Here is a 12,807-nt window from a genome sequence, read left to right as displayed (position 1 = left end):
AAAGTTGTTTATCACAAAAATAATTAGCCACCTCCTCCCTGCTATAATGTTCAGTGCAATAGACTTCAAAAGCAGAAACTCATTCTATTAAGTTGCAAAAGAGAAAAATGGAGTGAATAATCTGTTGGCAGATGCTGGGAAAGCCTTTAGCCCAGGAGAGGTCAAAAAAGTCACACACCAAGCATTTCTATAAAAATAATTTATTTACAGAAAGCAAAAACAAAAGCAAAACATATTTAAAGGACTTAGCTCCCTTTGGAGCAAGACTTGCTTGGCTACATTGCCGGCAGAGAAAAAAAAGAGGAAGTAAGAACAAGTCCGGGCAGGTTTCCTCCCCCCAGGCTATTCTGCATGAAGCACGTGAGAGGAGACAATCTAATACAACCTTTTCACCCGGCCAAAATGATTAGGTACAATAGCAGCTTAATCTGTTAGTAGGAAAACCTCAACATAATCCATGTTTTATTTTTATTTTGTCTGCCAATACTGCTCCGTAATGTGAAAATCCATAGTGATAGGGCAGCTAAGTTCAAGAGAACAGATTTCGTGCAGCAGATAGTGATGATAACAACAGCAATAATAAGTTTTAAAAATAATCGTGTGCCCTGGAAAGTGTTTTGATTAAATGTTTCTTATAATCAGAAGAGATTGCCCATGTTGGCAGAAGCTAAAGAAATTTGGAATCTGCTTATAAATGTATATTGAGGCAGCATGCTTACCGTTCTACATCAAGTATCCTATTGGTTTCCCGGTTTACCACATGGATCAGCAATTCTGTTTGGGCAAAATTCACACGGCCCTTTTTGTCAACATGGAACTACAGGATGAAAAAAACCAAACAATCAGCAAAGGTTTTGATCTTCTTAAGCCCAATGAGCAAGAGTCCAAATTATTAGAAAATTCATACATTCCACTAATGCAAAAGGTACCTGCACATCATCTGTATTGACAATGGCCCCTGTTATGTTGGACAGCAGATGGATGAATTCTTCCTCAAATTGCCGCACTTTATCTGGGATCTCATTGATTATGATCTTTACCCGCTGGTCATCTCTCAGGATATAAATTCCCACAACGGCAGTGTCATTATGGCCAGCCAGATCAGAAGCCATAACATCCACCACAAAGTAGCCAGGGTTGTAGGCGGTGAACAGATCAAAAGTTCGAAGAATCCCATCTAGGTTACCTTTAAGAAGAGTCGATAGCACACTCCAAGTTTAGAATTTGCCAGTGCATTTGGAATTAACACATCATAGTACTATGCTGAGACTGTATTATATCAAACTGAAGGTTTTCCTTTTCCAACAGGAAAACTTTGTTCGCATATTTTTCTGGCTTAAAAAGCTTCCCCTGCACTTAGAAATGTAGAAGAGTAAATACAAAAATTCCAGCCCAGCCATCCTTTTGATATTCTTGTTTTCTAAGAGCAGGAAACCTTTTCAAAGAAGGGGGAAACATTAAGCATACAATCTTGCAGTTGCATTTTAAAATGATGCTGTCCAAAGGGAGGTGATAATTATGAGTAAAACAACAAGAAATTAGCTGCCCTTATTCTGAAATCAACTGAACAGTAGTTCCTTATCTTTATCCAACCAAGATCTATTTAAACAAGAGTGAAACAGAAAGACAGGTATTGAAGATTATATTCGCACAACACATTTAGCCAGGTCAGGTAAAGACACAGCAGTTGGACTTGTGCAACGTGATAAACTTGGTTAGAGTCAGCCTTGGTTTGATTAATTGATTGACTGATGGTGTAATATCTTGTACAAACTTGGCCTATTTGGTTAATTTATTATTTAATGCATTGTGTGAGCCTAGTAAATAGGTAAGTTCAATAACTAGATTAACTGTTTTGTATGAATGCAGAAAATACTACTACAAACTCTAAGAAAAGAGTTTGTAGCAGTATTTTCTTTACAAAGAAACCTTTAAAAAATTCAATGTAACTTTAACAAAGATATACCAAAACCACACTGTATTTGTTAGGTTTATTCCAGCTTTTCCTTCAGGAGTTCTAGACCTCCTTCAATTTTATCTTAATACCACCACTATATAATGTTAATTAAACTGAGAAATAGTGATTGGTTCGTTTCCATATCTGAATACAGCCCCATATCAAAACTTTCCCAGTTCACATCTAACAGCCAACCCACTAAACCACAATGCCTCTCATGCAAGAAGTCTCCTATATAACAACTCTTCAACTGAAACGTCACTGATCAATGGCCCTCGGAGGTCACAGGAAACTTCAAATTAGATCTTTGACTGAATGGCCATGAATCTATTAACACCCTATGTCTAGGCAAGTTAACTTCTTGCAGGCAACACACAGGAATGTGACCTGGACTGTTCAGTTAATACCTGAGCAACTCACTGCCAGTCTTACCAATGTTGAAAATGTTGGCCACCTCATCAGAATCATTTGAATGTTGTTTGATGTAGCGAATTCCCAGAATGCGGTACAAGACTAGGCTATTGTTTCCAGTATCAGCATCCAGTGCAACAAGTTTGATCAGCTCAGAACCCACCTTTGCATCAGTTGCAACCCCTAGCAGAAGCAGAAGGAGGAAATCAAGATGACAAAGACCAATAAATCATTTTGCCTGGGCCTTTGGGGGAAATCAAGAACATTTTTAAAAATGAGATTGGTGCTTGAAGCTGGCATTTTATTTTGCAACATGCCAGACTCCCAATAAAAGCTAGAAGTTACAGTTTCAGGAGATGGCATCCTTATGTCTTTCTACACCAGGTAGCTCAGAAAATGAGTCAGTTTTCTGACTAGTCAACCATGCTCAAGTGGACGTCTGCATACCTGCTGTGTATTCTGATTTGGTGAACCGGGGAGGCTGATCATTAATGTCATCCAGAAAGATCCTGACATCCTGCAAGGTATTATCAGTGCTGAGATCCATAGCCTGGATTCTGGCTGCTCGGCGACCTTGAGGAGGTGTCCAGTTTCGATTGCTGGAAGCTTTGACAATGATGGAGTAGAAACTTTCTTTCTCTCGGTCCAAGTCCCGGAGAATCTGCAATTTCCCTTCTCGACTCAGTTGGAAATTGTTCTCTCTGTTACCAGCTAAAGAAAGAAAACACTAGTCAGGGTCCCTTTAGACTGACTGCTTTCTAAAATGGGGTTTTACCATGGGATGGTAATTATATTGCAATAAAACTATAACCAAGAAATATGTTTAAGCAAGCTCTTTCCCTAGGACCTGGGTTAGGGAGTGTGGCAGGGCCCTTTTGGGAATATGTGGGGTTGAGGATTATGGTCCTATTGCTCTCCCTGGACATTGTCATTTTTTTCCTGCTGATCATAGAGTTTTCAATTGTTTTTAATGCTGCTGTCCAGAGTTGTTATGGGGTTGGGGTGCTTTGATTTGATAGATGATAGATAGATAGGTGATAGATAGGTGATAGAGATAGACAGATAGATGATAGAGGAAGGGAGGGAGGGAGGGAGGGAGGGAGGGATTCAGAAATCCAAGTGTGGTTTCCTTTAGCTTATCCTTGCTATCCAATATTATGGGCTGACCCAACCAAGTGGAATGAAGTTGTTGAGGAGAAATGATTAGGGCAAAGAGAGCAGATTCACTTTTGGAAGTGAAAGCACTGAGTCACTTGTAAATTATCTGTCTAAGAATGTACCTAATGACTGATGGATCATTAAATGGAAGATTTAATGAAACGTTACCACTTCTTTAACCTAAGCAATCATTTTTACATAATGCATTAAAGGCAAAATAGGTATTGTAGATGATGAAGGTTATACGGACAATTGTCTTAAACCATCAAAGGAAGAATGATGAGAAGAACTGAAATCTACCTGCAATGAAGTAATACACAATAGCATTGGAGCCCTCATCAGCATCCACTGCACCCGTGACATTCCCCACTACAGTGCCCGGGCGTGAGTGTTCAGGCACAGAAAGAACCTGGTAAAGGGGACTCCCTTTCTGCAGAGGCAAAAAAATAAATAAAAGGTGGGGAATACAGGCAACACAATTTTTGAAAAAATCATGGTACGATACAGCAAAGCAGGTGCCTTACTACATATTTTATGAATTATGGTTGTAGGAATAAAAGCCCTCCCTAGTCATAAGCAATATTAATTTCAATGAAGTCACCATGATATGGTATAAGTATATAGGATATGAAATATGTGTATAAAAGTGCTGGAAGAGGAAAGGTAAGTCTTATCTTCACTCTCTTGGAGACCTGTTACTATTAGCAGTTGTATTTTAGGTTTATATTCTGCCTTTTTGTTCAGGAGCTCAAGGTGGTATAGATAGTGCTTCCTCCTCCTAAGAAAGAGTGACTGGCCCAAAGTGACCAAGGCAGATTCCATGGCTGAAGTTGATCTAGAACCCAAGTCCTCTAGTTCTAATCTTTAAATCATAAATGTTAGCTGCTACACCACCCTGGGTCTCTTACTTTTTGCTTTTTCAGTTATCTTCTGCTTTATGGGAATAGACAGACAGAAACTTTATTTCAGTCATTGACCAATAAAAATACATCCAGTAAAACAAAGTTAACCTCTAACATCAGTGATGACTGGCAACTATATGTGAGCAAAGTTTACAAATAGTTTAATTTGTTCTGGTTTTATTTCAGAGGCTTTTATGAAACAACATTTGTGTACAGTTATTCAATCTGTGGAACCCATTCTTAGCAGGTTTTAAGTTTCAAGAATTCCAGGTGAAAAAAATGTGCAAGATAGAGTGAAATTTAGTGATATATTAGCTACCATGATGAGTAATAAGGCTTCCTTCCTTTTATACTACTATCTCTATACAGAATATCTTCCTATTGTTATGCTGAAAAATAGATTACGTTTTTTTGATTTTCTGCTTTAGTTTAAGACCTTGGAAATAGTCACAAAGGGTCAACAAACTTCCTCTACAGCTAATGCAATGAATAAAAGTATTTTCACAAAATGAATCTGTTTCTAAATGGTAAGTGACTTTGAATGAATGTTAATTCATGTGCATCTTGGAAAAAACAGGACAGCTACTCTTTTTAAAATCTCTCCTAAAGGAACTCATTCTAGTTTGGAACCTAATCTGTCCCAGCTCCAGTGAAGTCGAGAAGGGAAGAGGTAGACCTGCTTACAGGTGGCTTCAGGAAGAGAGGTTCGTTGTCGTCAATGTCATCCAGCGCTACCTGGAGGGGTTGCATTGTCTCATAGGGTGGTTGACCTTGATCACATGCCACAATGATTAACTATGGGAAAGACACATGAAAGGACAGTCATATAGTGAGCCTGTCAGTGGCAAAGGCAGAGGCTCCAGAGAGTGGCAAATATTCTCAGTTCCCTTGTTCCCTTCCCCACAAGCATAAAATTAGAACACGCTGGATTAAGGTAATATATTTCAACTAGAAAGAAGAAACAGAAACAGGGCTTTTTATTTATGGTATTAATTGTACAGCAACAGTAAGTAGCAGAATTGGTTTAGGGTATTACTGTCCATTGAGATCTTATTTCCCCTCTTATTTAACTTATATTTAATCTTCTGTATGGTGCAAAACCATCTTACAGAGTATCTCCACTGCCTAAGAAAAATGATTGCCTGGTGTTTTAAGAAAGAAATTGAGGAAAAGATGTTCAGGAGTGGTGAAGGGAAGTAACAGATCAAAGAAAATAAACAAATATAAGCTGTTCTCTTGCTGTTCTCCCTCAGGGCAGAAAGAAGCTGAGTAGGAAGGTGCTGACTTCACTCCCTCCACCAACACGTTCAGCTCTTCTGCAGTGGCTGAAAAGAAGGGGATCACCCATAATTTCTTGGTCTCTCTGAAATGTCCCATCTGTGGTTACATCTGACTTGCTAGTTCATAAATGTGGCAGGCCTGATCTAACTATACACTACTTCAGAACTACATTACTTCTCAAATCTAGTTCTGGTGTTTCAAACTTGCTATTCTAACCTGGGCAGATATCAATTTCAGCCCTCTTTGAGAACCTTCTGAGCAGTGTAGGACAAAGCCTTCCACACCTGGCTAGTAAGGGCAAAACATCATGAGGGGTATTCCTATGAAAGTCACAATATTCCTGCTTCGTGACTTACACTGTACACAGCTTGCTTCTCCCGGTCCAGTCTCATTGCTGTCTGAATGAGCCCACTGTTTGCATCAATGGTAAAATATTCCCAATCCTTATTTCCTGCACCAGTTTTGAGAAAGGTGTACTGCACAGCTCCATTGAGGCCCTCATCCTTGTCTGTAGCATACACTTCATACACGTTGGATCGTAGGGGGATTTCCTGTTTACAGACACAAGGATCATGTATGCAGAAAAAGTTGTTTAACATACAGAACACTCCAGGGGTACATGGGAAAATCATATCTCCTATGAACTGAGAATTCCAAGACACAAACTTCCAAAAGCCACAGTCATCATCACACAGATCATGGCTTCGGTCAGTCAAGGCTTTCCCATAACCCTTTTGAGTAAGACAGAGAAACAGTGGAGTAAGTTACTAGCCTTAGTTGTACCCTGGATTCTCTGCTAATGGTAAAGACATGCCAGTTTTGATGTATTTTACCAATGCTCAATTCTAAGCTACATATATCAGAATCCCCAGTTTAGAGACTACCTTGAAAGCCAACACATTGTTCCCTGCATCCCACCAACTAGAAAGTATTTACAGTGTACTGACAGACATTCTAGACACTGTATTTACTAGCTGTGTTTCATGTTCATTGGAATGCAGACTCACATATTTGGCCTTCTGATGATTCTGAGAACTCGCCACAATGGAGACTCCATTAGTTCAAAACTCACTAATCATACTGCTGCATAACTATATATTTTCTTACGAGGGAAGAGAGTAATAACTGAAAGTAATATGTTAACCAACTCTAGCACAAGGTTGAGGTGTAATATTAGCTAAAACTGAGCAATACATGCTTCTCTTTACAGAGCAAATACCCTGTTTTTGAGTTCAGTGCCATCTGAGTATCTTGAGTGTGTCAGTACCCTCATGTACCTTCTAGGTGGTTGGATATGGGCAAAGTTAGAAACCCTACCTTGTATAAAATAACATAAGCATGCATAGGCTAAAACTAGGCAGTTAGGTGTTGGTTATGCTTGTGGTACACCAGCCCAAATGTGCCAGAACTGAGTGGTACTTACTGTGCAACTAAGAGTATGGATGGGAAGGATGAATTGGTCTGAATAAGGTGGTCTGATCTTGTGGAGCTGAGGAACATATGCAGGAAAATGAAGGCATGAATTTAATTGTGAATGTAAGGGCTAAAATATACTCCAGTAAGTATGAATTGGTGTCCTCTTGGTTGTGGTGGGTGCCTATGAAAGTAGGAATCCACAGATTTAGTGATTGTGGCATGTTACGCTCTACTGTATGGTGATAACGGAAGTACAAAGGAAGAGTTTTGGGGAAATCTGGGCAACATACAGAATGAATGTGATACGGGATGGGAAGTTATTCAAATAGGTGACATGAATGGATGGGTGGGAACAGAAGAGAGAATATTGAAAAGTTACTGAAGTATTTGGAAATACCATTCCTGAGGAGGAATAGGAATTGTAACTGGTGAGTATCTCTTAGAAAAAGGCCTAAGCATAAGGCAATTCATGTATATACACGGAAAAAAGAACAAACCGAGAAGCCTGACTGATTGGGTTATGTTGAAAGACAGAGAGAATTAGTGAAGGATGCAAGGCTGATGAGATTCTGAATGCAATCCAGACTACTTTTGGTGATGTCAGGAGTGGATTTTAGGCTCTAATGGACAAGAAAGAAAATAAAATACACTAGAGTGAAAGTAGAATGACTAGAAGAAGAGAAAATACAAATTCTGTATAACTCTATTATTTTCCTAACTGAATAAATACAGAATGGATACAAGGAAAGATAGCATGGAAGCTACTTGGAACAGAGTGAAAACAATTATGTTACAAAGTGTCACAGAAATATGTGGACCTACATTAAAAGTATGAGAAAGAATGAGGCTGTGGATGAGAAAAAAGTGCATATATGAGCATGCGGCAAAAATGAGGATAAGAGAAAGGTATTGCAAATTGTGTATAGAGAAAAAACGTTAGTTGCCAAGAGGATTAACGGTGTCAGTATTTTGGACAAGTCTCCTGAGATATATCAGACTAGCTTCCTCCCTGAAGACTTTTACATGGATGTTAAAAACCAGATTCTTTCAGAGGGCATTCCAGTCTTCTATTCTTTCACTTTTTTGGTTATTTCTACCATTTTGTAGAAGTTGTAGTTGAATTATTGGGCTATGATTTTATGATGTCGATTTAATTTTTTAAGCTGAATTGCATCATATATGTTTTAATTAATTGTTCATATCTTGGAAGCTGTTGAGAATCTATTGTGGTACAGAAGCTTCTGGTGAGGAAATGGCAAGATGATGTCCTGCAGAGCAGTGGGAGACATTATGGTTGAAAATGGCAGCTGAATGCTGGATCTGGACCACCAATATCTCTCCAGAGAAAGGAGAGATCTTCAAGATTGCCCACATGTATTTTGGACAGCTGTTTTATGTGAGTAGATGGTGGGAACTGAAGTTTTTGTAGCCACTTGCAATTAACTGGGAGTTGTGGGATTTCATCGAGCTTATAGCTGTTAATGTCACCTTCATGGACTTAAGGTTTTACCAACCTCACTTCTTAATCATTTTGGATTTTATTTTATTTTTTAATTTTTTAATTGCTTTTTTAAAGATTGAGAACCTTCAGAACTGCAAGTTATATCGTATTCACTGGGTGAGTTTTTTCTTCAATCCTTTAAGAAAGAAGATTGAGAGTTGATTTTAGAAAGTTTTAAATGGATTAAGGTTTTTGATGGACTTCAATTAAGACTTTGAAGTTAATTAAAAGAATCCTTCCCATAGGAAAGTTTCTATGTTTACATCTGAAAAACTGATAAGATGACTTTGAAGGTTGGTCACTAGAGGGCACCAGAAGGAAATGAATACATCAGTGGATCTGTTAAGAGTGGTCTATGATTTTTGGGTGCAGAAAATAATTTTAAAGTTATCTGCCATGATAAATAAATTGGATGGCATTATGGAACAGGAGCAAGTTTTACCAAATAAAATCTAAATGCGGATTTTAAAATGTATAAGCAGAGGGAAAAAGATGAAATAGTGGATACACAAAAAGATGAACTGTTGGATATACAAGTGAAACTGAAAGACCCAGTTAGGTCTAGTGGTTAAGGCTCCAGGCTAGAAACCAGGAGTTCTAATCCTGCCTTAGATATGAAAACCGGCTGGGTGACCTTGGGCCAGTCATTCCCTCTCAGCCCAACTCACCTCACAGGGTGGTTGTTGTGGGGAAAATAGGAGGAGGAAGGAGAATTAGGGATGTTCGCCACCTTGAGTTATTTATAACAACAATAATAAAGGCAGGATAAAAAAATCTATAAAAATGGCTGATGTTTTAAAAATTAAAAAAGACATACAAATACTAAACCAGAAGAGTGTTGTGGATAATCTTTTTATATTGGATTTACAAAAGGGGCTTGCTAAAATTGCCAACAATTTTATGGGAAGAGACAGAGAGCATAAAAAGAAAACAGATGTTTGGATATTATCTGAGGGGACTAAAGGTTGCTCTGAGAAAGGGGAAAGAATACAAAGTCAGTTTATTTGATCAAGGTTGAAATAGATGGATTGCTATTTCTGGTAATGTTTAATGGATTTATGTGGACTAGAACTGGATGATGATGTTTTAAAAGTTTTGCTTATTTAAAGAAATGAGATGGGGGGATTTGATTAAATAGAAAATGAGAAATAAATGTAAAAGGAAGGATTCAAAGTGGGTTTATTAGATATAGTTTACAATAGTTATGTTGTTACTTCTTAACCCTTAATGGACTTTTGCTGATTAAGGTGGAGTGATGAGGTTTTAAAGGTTTGTTCATAGAGAATGGGGTGGGATATAGGATGAAGAGATGGTTGATGGTATTTTAAGAAATGGTGATAAACTGTTAATGTTAACTATACTTGCTGGGGACAAAGGAGGGAGTTTCTTCTTTCTTCTTTCCTTGTTTCTGCACTTTTTCATTTTTTTCTTTTTTGTATTTTATATCTTTTGTAGTTTGTATTAACTTTTAGCTGTATAATGTAATTCTTAATAAAATCATTATAAAAAAAGAGAATCAATTGGGGTAGGATCTAAATATGAGAGATAGTCAGATAAATTAAAAGTAAGAAAAATTGTAAAAATGCTGACAAACATGATGTAACTGGAGAAAAAAATTAAAATATGGATATAGTTTATTTGTGGAGTGACTGTATAACTTGTTTGATATGTGTACAGAGTTTGGCACCACTGGCAGACAACTAGCTGTTCCCTTATACATAGGGAAAAAGTGAATGGAAAAACTACAAGAAGATGAGTCTCTAAAGTGTGTCTGGAAAGGTGCTTGGCAGAATTCCAACTGAAAGGGTACAAGAGATGGCAGTGAGCAGAAGTTGGAAAATGCAGAATGAATGTATGCCAAGCAGCAGTGTGCAGACTAGACTTTTGTTCTTCAGCAGATCATTGGGAATTATTTGAATGTGAGAAAGAAGAGTTATTATACATTTATTGATTTAAAGAAAGCATATGATAAAGTGAATGGGGTAGTTATGCAATGTTTTACCTGAATATGAAATTGAAGGTTGATCGCTGAATGCAATAAGAGTAATATCTGGCGGAAGAAAAGCATTTATGAGAGTAAATGAAATGCTTAGTGAATGGTTCAACACTCAGCAGGGAGGAAGGACACGATATGTGATATTCCCTTGAATGTGCAATATATTTTGGGATAAATGTAAAAGGAATGTTTCTGGTGATGTTAGAGGCAGGGATATAAAAGTGTGTGTACTTTCATATGAAGATGTACTGAAGTTGATTTCCAACAAATGTTAGACAGATTGTATAGATTGGAAAAGAAATACACTGAAGACCAAGGTAGTTGGTCTGACTGCCAAAACAGAGTGAATTAGCTGCAAGTTAACCAGTACTTAATATAAAAGATGGAAAATTAATGGAGGCATTGGAAGATGTACATATAGTGGCAGAAAGGTAATGATTAGCATGTGGTCTCTCGTGAGGAGTGAAAGCTTGTCAAAAGAAGCAAACATGATTGTGCATCACAACATACTTCTGCCCACCTTGTTATGCAGATGTGAGAGTTGGGCATGTCAAGAGAAATGGAAAAGCTTAACGCAGAAGGAAGGGGGTACTTAAGAAGTGAGTGTGGTAAAACAAGAAAGAAGGTCAAGAATGAATGGGAGCTGAATGAATGTGCATTTTGTACAAAAGTGAGTGACCAGCACAAAAGAAGTACATTGCCAGGGGTTGATCGAAAGAGAGAATGAAGATCAAATTGCAGAACAAACACATGAAGAAAGAGCAACTCAGCTGAGTGAAAGGAAAGACAAGGAAGTGATGTTTGGACATGAAAGAAGTTTAAAGAACAATCAGGGTATGGTGGAAAGAAGGTGTTTTCAAGGATGGAAACTCGATGGAGAGATATATTGAATGGTGTTCATGAAAACTAAATTTAATTAGATTTTCTCTCTTGTCTTTAATTCCTTTTGGTTCCTAGTTTTTACTCTTTTAAACCTGATTTACATAACACTGCTTATTCCAGAATGGAATAGCTTTATAAATATAGATGCATTCATGTATGTATGCATGATGCCACCTGATGGTCTCATTTATTATCTCAGTTTCTGTCACAAAGAAGCAGAATTCAGTGGGTTTTGACAGCATGGTCAGGTTGTTGTGTAGTCTGAGAATATGAAACACAAATGGGGTTTTGCATTATCTCATTCTGAAGGACATCTCCTCTTTAAGTTTCTTAACTTCTTTGATTCACACACATTGTTTCTGGTTCTCTGCTCAGCCAAGATCCTAGTAGCTTGATTAGTTAAGGTGAGAAAGGCAAAGAAAACTGCTTTGGTTCTTATCTAGAAATGACTATAGTAGCTTAGCTCTGGATTGCTGGATCGTATTACAAGCATGAGAAAATCTACACTGAGGATTTACCTCTTTAATGTGCAGAATAGTACCATTGGGAGGACGGACAAATAATGGTCGATTGTCGTTGATGTCAATAACATCCAGTCGTAGCATTGCAGTCCCCCAGAGCGGTGGCCTTCCTTTGTCGGTAGCCACCACCGTTAGGTTGAACCTCTCATAGGACTGTAGACGTCTGCGAGTTGTTACAAGCCCTGAATCTTTATGAATTTTGAAGGCCTCTAAGGGCAGAAGAGACATGGCTCGCTTTAGATATGGCATGAACTACAAAAGCTGTTTTGTAGTACAGCAGTGCAAATTGTTCAATGAGGCAGTTTGAAGTTTGCTTCTGGCTCTGCTCCTCAGCTTTGTGAAGCAACTGGAGCTATCTGAAGTCTTGGTAGGGTGCTTAGAAGACCACTCAAGGTCTTCTGGGTATATGTGCATACCCACACTTATTTGCAAAATAGGAATTATGGCAAAGGAAAGCAATACAGTAGTCCTTGCTTAACGACCACACTTGGGACTGGAATTTTGGTCACTAAGCAAAGTGGTCATTAAGCAAATCCAACCTGATTTTATGACCTTTTTTTGTGGTGGCCATTAAGCAAATCACCACAGTCATTAAGTGAATCACATTGATTTTGTTTGCCGGAAGCTGGCTAGGAAGGTCAAACATGGTCATGTGACCATGGGTCACTGCACTGGTTGTAAATGTGAACCAGTTGCCAAGTGCCCAAATCATGATCACGTGACTGCAGGGGATGCTGTGCTGATTGTAAATGCAAGGACTGGCTGGAAGTCAGTTTCCCAAT

At 38.2% G+C, this 12,807-nt stretch overlaps 1 protein-coding gene across 1 annotated transcript in view; it reads right to left on the bottom strand.

Annotated features, from left to right (window-relative positions):
* The window catches only part of CDH23 (cadherin related 23), a 537,138-nt gene that overhangs the window by 8,766 nt on the left and 515,565 nt on the right, over positions 1-12,807 (bottom strand). Inside the window, exons 53-60 of the mRNA XM_063307837.1 lie at positions 12,023-12,234; positions 6,066-6,260; positions 5,113-5,223; positions 3,827-3,956; positions 2,816-3,079; positions 2,390-2,551; positions 930-1,186; positions 720-817 (exon numbers count right to left, since the gene is read on the bottom strand). Coding sequence (XP_063163907.1) covers positions 720-817; positions 930-1,186; positions 2,390-2,551; positions 2,816-3,079; positions 3,827-3,956; positions 5,113-5,223; positions 6,066-6,260; positions 12,023-12,234 — 1,429 coding nt within the window. The remainder of the gene's footprint in view (positions 1-719; positions 818-929; positions 1,187-2,389; positions 2,552-2,815; positions 3,080-3,826; positions 3,957-5,112; positions 5,224-6,065; positions 6,261-12,022; positions 12,235-12,807) is intronic.

The sequence above is a fragment of the Candoia aspera genome, chromosome 6, assembly GCF_035149785.1.
Source record: "Candoia aspera isolate rCanAsp1 chromosome 6, rCanAsp1.hap2, whole genome shotgun sequence".
NCBI classification, from domain to species: Eukaryota; Metazoa; Chordata; class Lepidosauria; order Squamata; family Boidae; genus Candoia; species Candoia aspera.
Note: the sequence above shows the minus strand (reverse complement) of the source record. Positions and strands in the feature narration are given on the sequence as shown.